At 56.5% G+C, this 12,828-nt stretch overlaps 1 protein-coding gene across 1 annotated transcript; it reads right to left on the bottom strand.

Annotated features, from left to right (window-relative positions):
• Positions 1 to 474: 474 nt before the first annotated feature.
• On the bottom strand, positions 475 to 10,952 carry EFNA3 (ephrin A3). Its single transcript, XM_031966696.1, is given in 6 exon segments — positions 475 to 1,617; positions 1,860 to 1,937; positions 2,134 to 2,199; positions 2,720 to 3,033; positions 10,784 to 10,842; positions 10,844 to 10,952. Coding segments are annotated over 6 exon segments (717 nt in total). The 5' UTR covers positions 10,913 to 10,952; the 3' UTR covers positions 475 to 1,486.
• Positions 10,953 to 12,828: the final 1,876 nt, after the last annotated feature.

The following is a 12,828-nucleotide window of genomic DNA, read 5'->3' as shown; positions in this document are numbered from 1 at the left end:
GGGGAAAAAAAAAGTAGATAAGTGCTCTAGAGTTCCAGCCAGCTCTCTAAATCCATATATCACATTTACTATTTCACGCTTGCTTTTCACCTAGAATGCCTATTTTGCATTCCCTCTAGGAATACAAACCAAAGTTGACTCTCTAACCCTCTCTATACTTTGACCCACGGAATCCGCTCAAGAATGATATCTCCCACCCAGTCCTCATGCTTTCTATATACTCCTTATCTCCAGCAATGAGTTGTCAATTGTTCATATCCGTGTCTCCCTCGCAGTGGCCAACCCCCAAAACCTCCTCCTTCAGAGACGCTTAATCAGTAATGCTGGGTAATTGCCCAAATGTCTTTCTACCCTTCCCTTAGTTTCTTTTCCCCTTCTCACACACATTGACACTGAAGGAAGTGTACACACATACATACACGCGCACACACACACACACACACACACAGATACGCACAGAAATTATGTTATTTTTATCTGGAGTTTATTTTTTTAGACTAAGAGCAGAGTATGAAAGTCACAGCCAAAGCACTTGAAAAAGGTTCTGGAGGAGAGGGGTGGGGCCTGGGGAGGGGGAAACTTAAGGGTTGGGTCCCGGTCTCTGGGGGGGTTGTTGTTGTCTCACGGTCTCCAAAAGTGTCTGTGCGTTGCATAGGTCGTGTCTTCACAGAAGACAAACGAGGGGCCAGGGGTGGCTCCCAGGGTAGGGGCCGGGCCTGGTAGGGAAGGGGTCCAAAGCTGGAGGGGAAGGTTAAAGAAGGGACCAGGGGGTTAGGAAGGGAAAGGGACTCTGTCTGTCTGTACATTATATATAGAGATATAGAGACTGTACATGCCCACCTGCCACCCGAGCCACCCTTGTTCATTTGCCCTCACCCGCCCCCACCCCCCAGGGTGACTACTTGTAAACTTGATCTCCATCCAAACCACAATCCTGGGATGAGGTGGGATAGGGTGGGGGCAGGGGAGGGGAACGTGCTTATTGCTGTAAACAGGGGGAGGGGGCAGCAGGCTGTGCCCACCCCCTCACCCACCTAGTCCCCTCCCCCGATAGGGGGCCTGGCTCTGCCCCTGGAGGGGAGGAACGCATTTGTCTCCCAGACTCCGAATTGCTCTTTCTGGAACTTAGCTGGGGTCTCTCTTGGAGGAAAGAAGGATAGGGCACCAGGGGGCAGGGTGGAGGGCACCAGGAGGAGGCAGGAAGTTGGGCACTGCCCAAAACCCCCCTCTCCCTCCCAATTTGGTACCAAATATCTCCAGAGCCACAAGGCAGGACCCAGGCCGACCTGGGGGTCCCGCTAACAGGATGCCTGGTAGAGTCAGAGCGCCCGGCCCTCAGCGCGGCACAGGGGAAGGGTGGGCACCGCCATCCAAGGGTCTACCCCACATCCATCGGGGGAGAAGGTTCCCTCCGGAAAGGTGGCGGTGGTTTGGCTGCTCCTCCCACCAGCCCTGCCCTCCACCTCTCCCTGCTCCGGGAGCAGAGCTAGGAGGCCAAGAGCGTCATGAGGAAAAAGGCGATGGCCACAGCCAGGGGCAGGTGTTCCCGCTTTGGGCTCGTCCCACTGATGCTCTTCTCCAGCTTGGGCACCTGGGGGTTTTCTCCCTCAAAGTCCTCTGTGGATAAACACACGGATGAGGACGGGGCCTGGGGGAGAGCAGCGGGACGCGGCAGCGGGGTAGCAGCAGAGCAAGGGACAGGCCCACCCACGGGTGATGGGGAGGAAGGGGCGCTAAACCCTCGGGGGGGGGGGCGGGGAGGGAGGGGCGCATGCAAAGGTGAGCCGGGAGGGAAGGCACCGGTGAGGGTGGGGCTGCACTTCCAGCAGTGGCCACCAGAGGGCGCTGCGCAGACTCACCCAGCACGTTGATCTTCACATTGGGGCCCATGGTGAACTGGGGGAGAGTGGGGATCGGCTTCTCCCCGGAGTGCGATGCTGCGGGGTGGGGTGGGGGATGGGGAAGAGAGGAGGGGAGCGCGTCAGGGCCAGGACCCCCTTCCCCTCCGCTACAGCTGGGGGATACACTCCTCCCCAGTGCTGCCTCGACCCCCACCCCCAGGAAGCTGGGGGTGCCCCAAAGCGGGGGAGCCAGGGATTGGGAGATGGCTGATGCTGGAGAAGGCATACTCACTGGAGGCACAGCAGACGAACACCTTCATCTTCAGACACTTCCAGTGCAGGTTGTGGGTGGGCGTTGCTGAGGGAGGAGACAGACTGAGCTGGACTCCCAGGCTAGAAAATCCACCCTCCTCCCATTCCTCTAGCCAAACCAAACCGGAATTCTTTCCTATCCCCTAGTCTCTCGGGTGACGTTGGACACAACCGTCACCTGCGGAACCACACCGGGAGGATCTTTTGGAGGTGCTCTCTATTCTCCTCACAGTTATCCCCCTGGTCCCTTCCTCCCCCCAGCTCCGGCCATGCCATTCACAGCAGCGTGCTGCCCCTTCCCCGCATCCCATCCTAGAGTAACTGCCACCGACAGCCTCGCACCCAAAGCGCCAACTTCCCCAGCAGCGGGGAGGTCTGTCCCCGGCGTGGACACTGACCGAGAGCCTGTTCCTACACCTGCTCCTTGGGCTGTCATTCACCGATGCGGCAGCCTCGAGTCCCCGCCCTCAAACTCTGAACTTTTAGAAATTGCCGCTCGGAGGGTCTGCCTTCTCCCTCTTCCCATGCCCCGCCCTGTCCCATCCACTCTTGGACCTGTCACTCACAGATGTAGTAGTACTCGTGGCCTGCGTGGAACTCATAGCCCAGTGAGAAGGCGCTATAGCGCTGGAACTTCTCCGAGAACTTGATGGGGCTGTGGGGAGCGTGGGGTCGGTTGCATTCCCAGCGCTTAAAACCCTGGCTGGCATTGCAGGTTCGGTAGCCGCTTCGGCTCACCATGTACAGCACATACTGTTCCGCCCCGCCTCCGGGTCCCGGCCCCGCTCCGGGACCTGAGCCTGAGCTGTTGTAGTGTGGGCAGTAGATGTCCAGGTAATCGTTCACATTCACCTGGACTGTGTAACCATCTCGCCGCAGGCTGCAGGGCGAAGGGAAGTAATCAGAATCTAAGCCCCTATCTCCTCCCCACATCACACTCCGATTCCCGTGATCTTTCTAGTCCATCCACCCTTTCTTCGAATTTCTCACCATCCCCCCCCCAAGACCCTTTTCCCATAGTATTCTCATTCTTCCTTCCCCCAATGATCATCCACCCTTCCCCAATCCTAGTATCCCCAAAGTCCCATCCATTTCACCAGTATCCTCGCTATCCTTTTCCAATTCTTCTAAGTCCTCAACCTAACCACTCTTTTCTCTGTAACCCTCTCTCAGTCTCACCCTTTCACCAGTATTCCCCTTCCCTCTCCTCCAGTACTCTGAAGAGTAGTAAACTAGTGTTTCCTTCTCATAACCTTTCTTCCTTTTCCCTCCGTGTTCCCCAGAATCTCCCTCCTCCCCTAAAGTTAACCCAGCATCTGTCCACCTCCCCAGCATCTTTTCCACCCTGTCTTTCCTCTGCTGACCCAGCCTCTCTCCTTTCTTCTGTGCCCGCTAATCCAGAGTCTGCCTTTAGTCCTGTCCATCAATGCAGTATTATTTTAGTCCCTTCCTCTCCACCCGAGTCCCTCACTCTCTGCTGCTTTTCCCTTAGTATCCCCTAACTCCTTCTCTGGTGGCCTCAGCTCCTGTGCATATTCCCAGGGTCTTCTCTGCCCCACCCTTCTCCCTCAGACCTTCTTTCCTTTGTCCCTTCCCTGCTCCATCCTCCAATATCCCTCCCACTCTTCTTTCTTCCCCTCTTCACCATCCAACTTTTCCCCTCTATCCCTACGCCTCTCCCCATTGTCCTCTCACCACACCTTCCCCGTATCTGCCCCTCGGCCTGGCCCCCATATTCTACTCTTAAACGATGTCTTTCTACTTTCTTTCCTTTCCCCAGGATCCCTGCAACTCCCTACCCTCTCCTCCCAGCCCCAGCTTTTCTTCAACTTCAATTTCTCTTTTTCTCTCCCTTCAGTGGGACACAAGCCTCTTTCCTCAGTAATTAGGAACACAGTTCTGCCCCCCTGCTTTCTATGTTCATTCATTCACTTCCAGCCTGCAGACACCACCTGGGGGCAGCAGAGGCTTAAACAATCTAAGCCCTGCCCACTAAAAGGAGTATGTGCAAGGGGGAAAACATGTGCGTTGGTTACCACGGCAACGGAGCAGGCCCAGGCGACTCCCAGGGATACCCATCCCCCACAGTACACCTGGGGGACCTGGGAGGCTTTGGGATGGAAGGGTGAGGTTCCCCACCATGTCCCCCTGAAGGACACCTTTGTACCCAGCACAGCTTTCACACTTGCCACTTTCTGGTATCAGATTGAGCCTGCCTCAAACATACACGTATAAACCTCATGTATGCACATGTATTAGTCCTAGGGCAGATACACAAATATGTTCAGCATCCAGTGTTTGCCCCACGAGAAGCCTTCATGTAAGCTAAATCTTCTGTGTAGATGTGCCTGATATGCTGACAGCCCCAGCTATCATGCACTGGCCCTTTCTCCACCTCCTACCCTCTTGCTAGTTCATACACACTCTCAGGGAGCTCCTGCCCTATTTTCCCTCAGCTCCTTCTTCTGGTGTTTTCTCTCACACCCTTTTGTCCCACAAAGGGATTTATTACCCTGCCTGAGGACCAAACAGTCCAAGGGATGGACTTTACTTAGCTTCATCCTAAACTATCAAAGCTCCTGTTTCACACTCTACTCCTCTTCCCAAACTGGGCATAGTTGCCTCTCCACCAATAGTTCCAAACAGAAAAATATGTGAGGGGCTCAGCCCCCACTTGAAGAGGCTTGGTCCCTTTAAAAAGTCAGAGTTGTAAGATGACAGATTTAGAACTGTAGGGCATCTCTAAAGTCATCTAGTCCAAATCCCTAATTTTACAGATAAGGAAACTAAGAACTATAGAAATGAAGTTACTTGCCCAAGGTGAGAGTGTAAGGAGCACAATGCTAATCCACTGTGGCAGGCTGAATACTGGGGACCCCAATCTCTTCATCCTTTCCTGTTGGAGATGCTACCTGCCGCCCTCGTTGGTGCCATCAAAGTTGGAGTTTTATCCCCTCTCCCCCATAATTGGTACTGAAAGCGGGGGTCATTGATAGAGTGGGGCAACTAGATGGAAAAAATAACAGGGGCCAGATTTCACTTTACCCCTTAGGGATAGCCCTAAGGTTCTAGCAAGGTTAAGGAAAGTAGCAACTCAGTTGGGAACCCCAGTTCCTAGGAGATCCCCCAAACATCACTAAGCAATTCCTAGTTCCACAAATAATTAGCAGTCATTAGGGTTACAAGCTTGGAGACCTCAGCATTAGGTGGTCCAGAGTGTGTTCCTCCCTTGCCCTACTTCTCTAGCCTTCTCATCCTGCCTCTGAGCACCCTTTTTCCAGGGGTGAGGTTCCCTGCCAATTGAAATCTATACAACATTAGGGGCACCCCTTGTGAGAAAAGGCACTACCCCCATTGAGTCATCAACTATGCCACCCTCTCCACTTGGTTCCCACGGGGGTGATGGGTCACTCAGGCCCCTCCCTGGCCCAGGTACTTGGGTGGGCAGGAGCTCTGGCCCGGGGCACTGGGAGCAGGAAAACGGGTTTGACTGGGCAGGGTTTTCAGCCTCCGCCCAAGGGCCCTCTCCACCCCCAACCCCAGAGATTCCCTCTTCTCTCTCAGGATTGAAGAGACATTGAGAATTTGGGGGGTGGTGTGCCAGCACTGCCCCCTCACCATGTCTCGTGCCAATTTCATCCTCATCACTACAGTGGGGCCTCTGTCTTCTGGCCCCACCCAGTACCTCCATGCCCACCCCAAATCAGCTCCACCCAGTTACACCACCCCTGTACTCCACCCCCACCCCCACCTCATTCCAGCAAGTATCACTCTTCAGGTGCCTCATCTTAATTAGTGGAGCTGGCAATGAGAGCCATATAAAAGGAGAGCTGAACAGCAGCTGTTAGTTCCCCTTATACAGAATGGGGCAGCATGTAAATCTCTTCAAAGTATTTCCTAAGTTTCCTCCCCCCCCCCCATCCCCACCAAGTGGGCAGTGGGCCCATCACAGCTTCCCTCTCAAAGGTTTGTGTCCAATTGGCATCTGGTGGGGGAGGGGCTGGGTGCCAGGCTTCCCCAGCCGCTACTCCAGGGAGGCGTAGGATTGAATTCAGCACTTTAATTGAAACTGTCAGTCCTACTCCCTTCCCAGGGTTGTGGGGAGGGGAACTGCCTTGACTACCCCCTCCCAGTTCCCAAGGAAGCTAAACTAAGCCTTCATGGGAGCCTGGTGTGTAGGCGGGGAAGAGGGACCCAGACCCAAGCGCCTTAAAACCAATTGTCTTTATTCCACTTCTTCCTTTTCTCTTTCCTCCATGAACACCGAGAGCCTCAACATTGGGTTCTCCTAGCCCGGTACCTCTCACCTCCCTGTCTCAGATCTAGGCTAGGCACATCACCCCTCACCCCATTATTTCAGCAACACAGGTCTCTGGCCATATCCAGAGAATGCTCTTTTCTTTCTACTTTCCTCTTCTCCATCACTACTCCATCATCACTTTCTATCCCTTTACTTAGAGCTATAACCAGCTTGCGGACCACTCCCTCTATCGCCTGTCCAACTCTATGGCCACCTCTAGAGGACTGACAGTCCCCTCCTCAGACTAGGGACAGAGAGAGATTCAAGCATTCTGACTTTCAAGCTGTGGCCCCGCCCTCACACTAAGATACCCCCAGAGGGAAGTGGCGGGATGGGAGAGGCTCGGGTCTCTCCCCCCGGGGCAATTAGGGATGCACAAACAGGGCGTTTAACGAGGCAAGGCTGGGCTGCGCGAGGCGAGAGGGGGCTAAGGGGATGCCTGGGGACTTGTTAAATTCCCTACACGCCCCCACCAAACAGCAAAGAGCAACTCTGGGGTGCAGAGGGGAGGAGCTGAGAAATAGGGCGACTAAAGAGAGAGAGAAGGAATACCAAAACCTCGCTCTCTCATCTGCCTACCCCGGCGTTAGGCATTGGAGCGCCGGCTCCGTTGCGCGCTCCCGCAGCAGCGCTTTCAGTTTTTCCATACAGCAGGTAGAGGCTTGGGCCACGTGCGCGCGACGTGGGGGTCTGCGCGTTCTCCCGGGTGGGAGAAGAGAGGGGGCGAGAGCGCTCCCTTGGGCGCGCGTGCACGTTTAGGCGCCCTCCTATCCACCCCACCCCACCCTGGGTCGTCCCAACATCCCCGCGGGAGCATCCCAATAGAAAGGCCCCAGATCCCCGGGAGACCGTGAAGAACCTCTTCCCTGCAAAGGCTCGCCCCCCTCCCATCCCCACAGCGCCGGGTCTATGCCCCGGACTTCCCCCTACCCCGACTGGGGGCGGAGAATTAGCACCGCCCGCCCCCCACCGCCCCCTCCTCCCTGCGACAGCAGCGGCGGCGGCGAAGGTTTATTGATCTGCAGCGGCGGAGAGGAGCGGAGAGACACACAGAGACTGAAGCAGAGAGTCAGAGACAGAGGAGAGACAGGAACAGAAGCAAAGACAGTGGCACAGTGGTACAGCGATAGAAGCTGACAGGAACAGAGGAAAAGAGACCGAGCGAGGTAGAGGTTCGCAAGCAGAGAATAGAGGCAGAAATCGGAACCGAAGCATAGGCAAAGCTGGAGAGACTGAAACCAAGGCAGAGAAAGAGACAGGCTCGGTGTGAGATACTAATAGACACAGACCGAGAAATTGGCAGGCTTGGAAAGCCAAGAGACCAGAACTACTCGCGCACAAGGATAGGAGACCCAGAGAACCCCAGCCTTGTCCTCTGCCAAACTCCTCAATTCCTGGGATTGTGGGTTACCAACAACCCACAATTGTGGGCTAGCCCACAATCTAGGTCCCTTCTATCTCCTCTTACCTCCCCCACCCCTATACTCTTCTTAGCTTTACACATAGCCCTCTTCACTTTGGCCAGTCTGCCCAGCAGGTGCAGCCTCTGGCCAGACTGTACCCCCACTAAGGGGCACATACATATAAAGCTTTTGGACCTAGAAACGTGTGCCTCTTTGCCCCCTGGCTGCCCATCCCCAACGTGACCTCATTAGGTGACAGACCCTCTTAACTTAACTGAAAGGGGGGACTGAAGGGAGGGGGTGAATATAAAGATCCTTCCCACGTGACCTCTAGGGGGCGGGATAGCAAGGGCCCTCCCCACGTGACCCCCAAGGGGGCCAGAGACCCTTCCCACGTGATCCGGGGGTGGCAAATGAAGCCCCTCCCCACGTGACCCCGGGGGGAGGTGGGGGTGGGGGTGTGAGTTGGGGTGGGGGGTGGTGGAAGCCTGTGGCTCAGTAGGGCCCCGCCCCCAAGCTCTCCTGCTCCCCGCCCCCAGCTCCCCGGCCCTCTCTTCTCCCGGCTCCGGAGCACGTCGCTCTCACGATTTATGGGGCCGCGGCTGCCGCAGTGAGGGAGCCGGGGAGCCCGGGCGCAGCGGCAACAAAGGCCGAGGGAAGCAAGGAGGGGGGGCGGTGCCCTCCTCGCCTCTAGGACATGTTCCCCTCCTCACCCGACACTCTTCAATTCAGAGCAGCCAAGGGGAGAGCTCCCCCCCCCAACCCAAATCGCCCCCACTCCCACACTGGAATTATTACCTGTGCTCAGGTGGGGGAGGCCCTGACCTTCCCACCACCAACCCTTTAGGATCAAATCCTGCGTCCCCCCATCATTACCATCTCCTTTCAAAGCGGGCGGGCCCTTAAGGGCAGCGGGGAGACCCGAGAGCCCCCTTACCTACGCGCTCCCGACTCTCCACCAGACTCTAGAGGGGCGGAGAGGCGTGCATGCCCAGGGGTGGGGGAGAGAAAAGTGGGGAGGGGGAGCCATCTTACCACCCCCCCATCATTTCCTCTAGCCCTTCGGAGCGCTCCCCTTCTCGCTGGGGGAGGGGGCACGCCAAGAGACAAATGCTCCACCACTTCAGATTTCCAAGATTGTGGGGGGGGGTGTTGGCTCATCCCCACCCCACCCCCCAGTCTGACACTCCGGGCGCTAGGAGGAGGGGGAGCCGCTGAGCCCAAAACAACAAAGAACGAAGCCGCGCGAGGCAGCCCCTCCCCTGGGAGGTTGGGGGTCGGGGCTGCTCTGCTCTCCAGGGCCCCCTCCCTCTAGGGCATTACGGTTTGCTCCCCAAGCCGTCCTCTTCCCTTGGGCGGGGGGGTGGGGTGGGGGGAGTAATATCCAGAGCTTCTCCCGTCGCCGCCCAGGCAGGTGTGACAGTGAGCTCCCCTTATACTTCCTCCCCCCGCCCCGCGCCCCTAGGGATAGACCCCCCCACCCCCACATACACACTCAACACTCAGAAGAAGCGAGGGCGATACACACAGTAGCTCCGTGGGGAGGAGGAAACAAGGGCAGCGAAGAGTGAGGGAGAAGCAAGGACTGACATACAGAACCGGGCCACACAACCACACGAAGATGAATAGCCAGGGCACAGCAGACACACAGTGACAAGCCCAGCCGAAACACACAACCAAAAACGCCCAGCAAAACACACCCGAGGAAAACATACACAACCTGACCCAGACGTACCACACACGTATCCCGGAGACCGAGACACTGACAACCGCACGAACTCAGGCATAAACCACACACTTCCATTCTCCACACACAACCCTAAATGGACCCTGACCGCCCCTTCCCCAACAGGCTGACAGCCCCCTCCTGCCATCACCCCCACCCTACCCCCAGACACCATCGTCGACGCAGACACACAAATCACACACTCAGACACACGCACATTGACAGCGGCGCACGCCCGCTCACACTTAGACACACACACACACACACACACACACACCATCTCCAAGCTGAGTGTGTTTGTGACATGACAGCCCCCCCTCCCCAACGCTTCATCCTCCATATCTCTCTATCTTTCTATTGCCCCATAGCTCTCATTCTAGAGCGAACAGCGAGTCCAGGCAAGGTACCCCAAGTCAGCGACACAACCCACACACTCAGAAGCTGACATTCACATAGACACCATAACACACATTTTTCCTGTCCTCTCGGGAGGATTCAAAGATAGAGACAACTCAACCCCCCCCCCCAGTCCCTCGCCCCCCACTTTGAAGAGATGAGACAGAAAGAACCCAAACATGGTTCTTAAACATCCTCCTAAATAAAAACAGGTCAATGGCCTTCTGAAATCTGCTTTCCCTAAGTTGGTTTCTCCTTCCAGGGCTTCCCAGACACCCCCAAATCCGGGCCCCCTGACCAAGTGCGGGGGCGGGGAAGGAGGGTGGGGATGTAGGACGGGGGCGTGCGACTCCCGCTGTGTGGTGCCGGGAGAAATGGAGAGGGAAAGGGATTCCGGGGATCTGAACAGCTTCCTTAGCACATCCCCCTACGCTATGCTCCCCAACCTCCTAAATCAGCGCCCTCAGATACTCCCCTTGAGTCTTCCCAGACGCCCCCAGCGCCCTCTCCCTCTCTCTCTACGAGCCGGCCCCGATTTCTCCAGCGCTCCCATCCCAAGAACCCGATGCCCCGCTCTCCGGGATTCTCCACCCCGCGCCCCCCCAATGTCTCCAGCGCCCCCTTCTTTCCGACCTACTCCGACCCCCCCTCCCAGGCCTCTCTTTGCATCCCTCTTAGACTCCTGATGCCCCTCACCCCCATCTTCCAAGATTGCCCCCGGCGCCTCCCGATCTGCCCTTCTCCGGGCCCTGACTTCTCCCGAACCCCCGCCCTCCCCGGGGTCCCCGGGTTCCCTCGGACTCACTGCTGGTTGGAGCTGTTCCAGTACACCGCATGCCGGTTCCCCAGCGCCCCCCCCGGGCCCCTGGGCCAGCAGCGGCAGCAGCGGCACGGGCACCAGCAGCAGCAGCAGCAGCAGCGGAGCCGCCGCCATCCCCGGAGCCGCCGCCGCCGCCGCCCCCCGACTGAGCTCCGCTCCCCGCTTCTCCGCTTCCCAGCTCCCTGCTGCTGCCGCCGCCGCCGCCGCCGCCGCCGCCACCCGCCCCCGACGCCCCGCCCCCGGCGCGCGCCCACCCACCCAAGGCCCCGCCCCTCTCCTTCCCCGCCCGGGCTCGCGCGGCGCGTGGGAGATGGAGACCCGGGCTTCCCTCCCCTCTCGGGAACGCGCTCATGCTCCTCCTCCTCTTCCCCTACCTCGGTTTGAGATGCTACCAAAAGGGCTCGCAGATCGCCGCTTCCAAAAAGGAATTCCCCAAGGGAAGAGACTGGGAAGCTGGAAGCCAGGACTCTTCTCCTCCCCTCCGGGACTGGGTGGGTCTGAGCCAATTCAAGATTCAACCCTAAGATTGAGGAGTTTGTCCCTCTGCTATATTGGAAGATCTGAGTGAGGGGAGCAGGAGAGAACTCAAAGGTCTCTAGGAAATGACTGGGAAGGGGAGACGCTTGTCTTCTGGGGACGTAGAGAAGCAGAGCAACGAAATGGGCAGCAGCAGCAATAATAGCTTACTCCTTTATAGTGTTTTAAGCTTTGCAAGGCGCTTTCCATATCTACAAATGTTAACAGAACAATGCTCCCCTTTCTGTTTTCTCCCTTTGCTGATCCTTAGAGGGGAGGGGGCAAAATATAGGGAGGCTGGTGGACAGATACCCCGGCACAGGAGAAGTTGCTATATGCCATTGGCTGGCACCGGGGCCGAAAAGCTGGTGACCTGGTGGCCTTCCTCAGACAGATGGGCAGCAGGTGCAGGGGTGGGAGAGGGCAGGCCAGTAAATTAAGGGTCAGCTGGGGCCCCAGGAATGTTAGGATGGGGGAGAGGAGACCCCCGTGACCAGGCAAAGGGGTACAGGAGTGATGGGAAAGGAGCAGGGAGCTCTAAGCTCAACAGGACCCATTCCGGGTCAGAGTCCTGGGGTAATTCCTAAAACATGCAAAAGGTGTCATCAAGAAGAGACACCCAAGTAGTCAGTCTGACACTGACACAGGCCTCTTACATTCACACACTGGGCTTCCCCTCCTTCAGGTACAGTCAATGGTACCTTGACTTTCCACACACACACACTCACAGGCACCCAAATGCAGACGCACAAAGGGCAGAGCACAGGCCACAAATCAGGTCTTTTAACACAGTCCCTGTACACAGCGTTATGCTGAGACATACAGTTCCTCTCACACAAAAAACAAGCACATGCCCCACAGCTGGTACACACTTCTGTTTGCCCCGCTCTTCCATTTCTCCCTCTTTTCTTCCTTTTCCTCTTCTCTCCCTTTCTTTAACCAAAGAAGCTAAAGTTAGGGAGAAGAATGAAGAATATGGAAGAGGGATATGTCCCACTCCCCTTATGGGGAGACTAGGACTAATGGGTGAGGTGATACGACTCTTAGAAACTTAGGCAAGCCCCTGTGCACACAGGAGTTGGTACTATTCCCAGCTATCCCAAGAAATAGGCGCACATGGATACCTCTGACCCTGATGCCCACAATTAAAAAGCGTCAGGATCAGGGTGTGTGTATCACGTGCCTTCCATAAGTGCCTGGTAGGCAGTGCCAACCAGAATGGGCACTGTGCCCAGTTGCTGCCCAGCAAGCAGGCAAGAGCTGACAGTGTTGTCCCTGGACTCTCCCTTACCTCTAGGGGATCTCCTCTCCCTCCTAAGAAATCAGAAGATAAATTAGGCCCCTTGGGGTGATTTGGAGGGAACTTCACAAACAACCTCCTCTTCCCTCTGCTGAGAACTTCTTATAGTTTTTCCCAAGACAGGTGGCTATAGTGGAAGGAGAACTGGACCAGGAATTAGACCCGAATTCAAGTTATGTTGGTGATACTTACTAGCTGGGTGCCATGGATTAGT

This window comes from Sarcophilus harrisii, chromosome 4 (genome assembly GCF_902635505.1).
Source record: "Sarcophilus harrisii chromosome 4, mSarHar1.11, whole genome shotgun sequence".
In the NCBI taxonomy this organism is placed as follows: domain Eukaryota; kingdom Metazoa; phylum Chordata; class Mammalia; order Dasyuromorphia; family Dasyuridae; genus Sarcophilus; species Sarcophilus harrisii.
The sequence above is the reverse complement of the archived record's forward strand: the minus strand, read 5'-3'. Positions and strand labels throughout refer to the sequence as shown.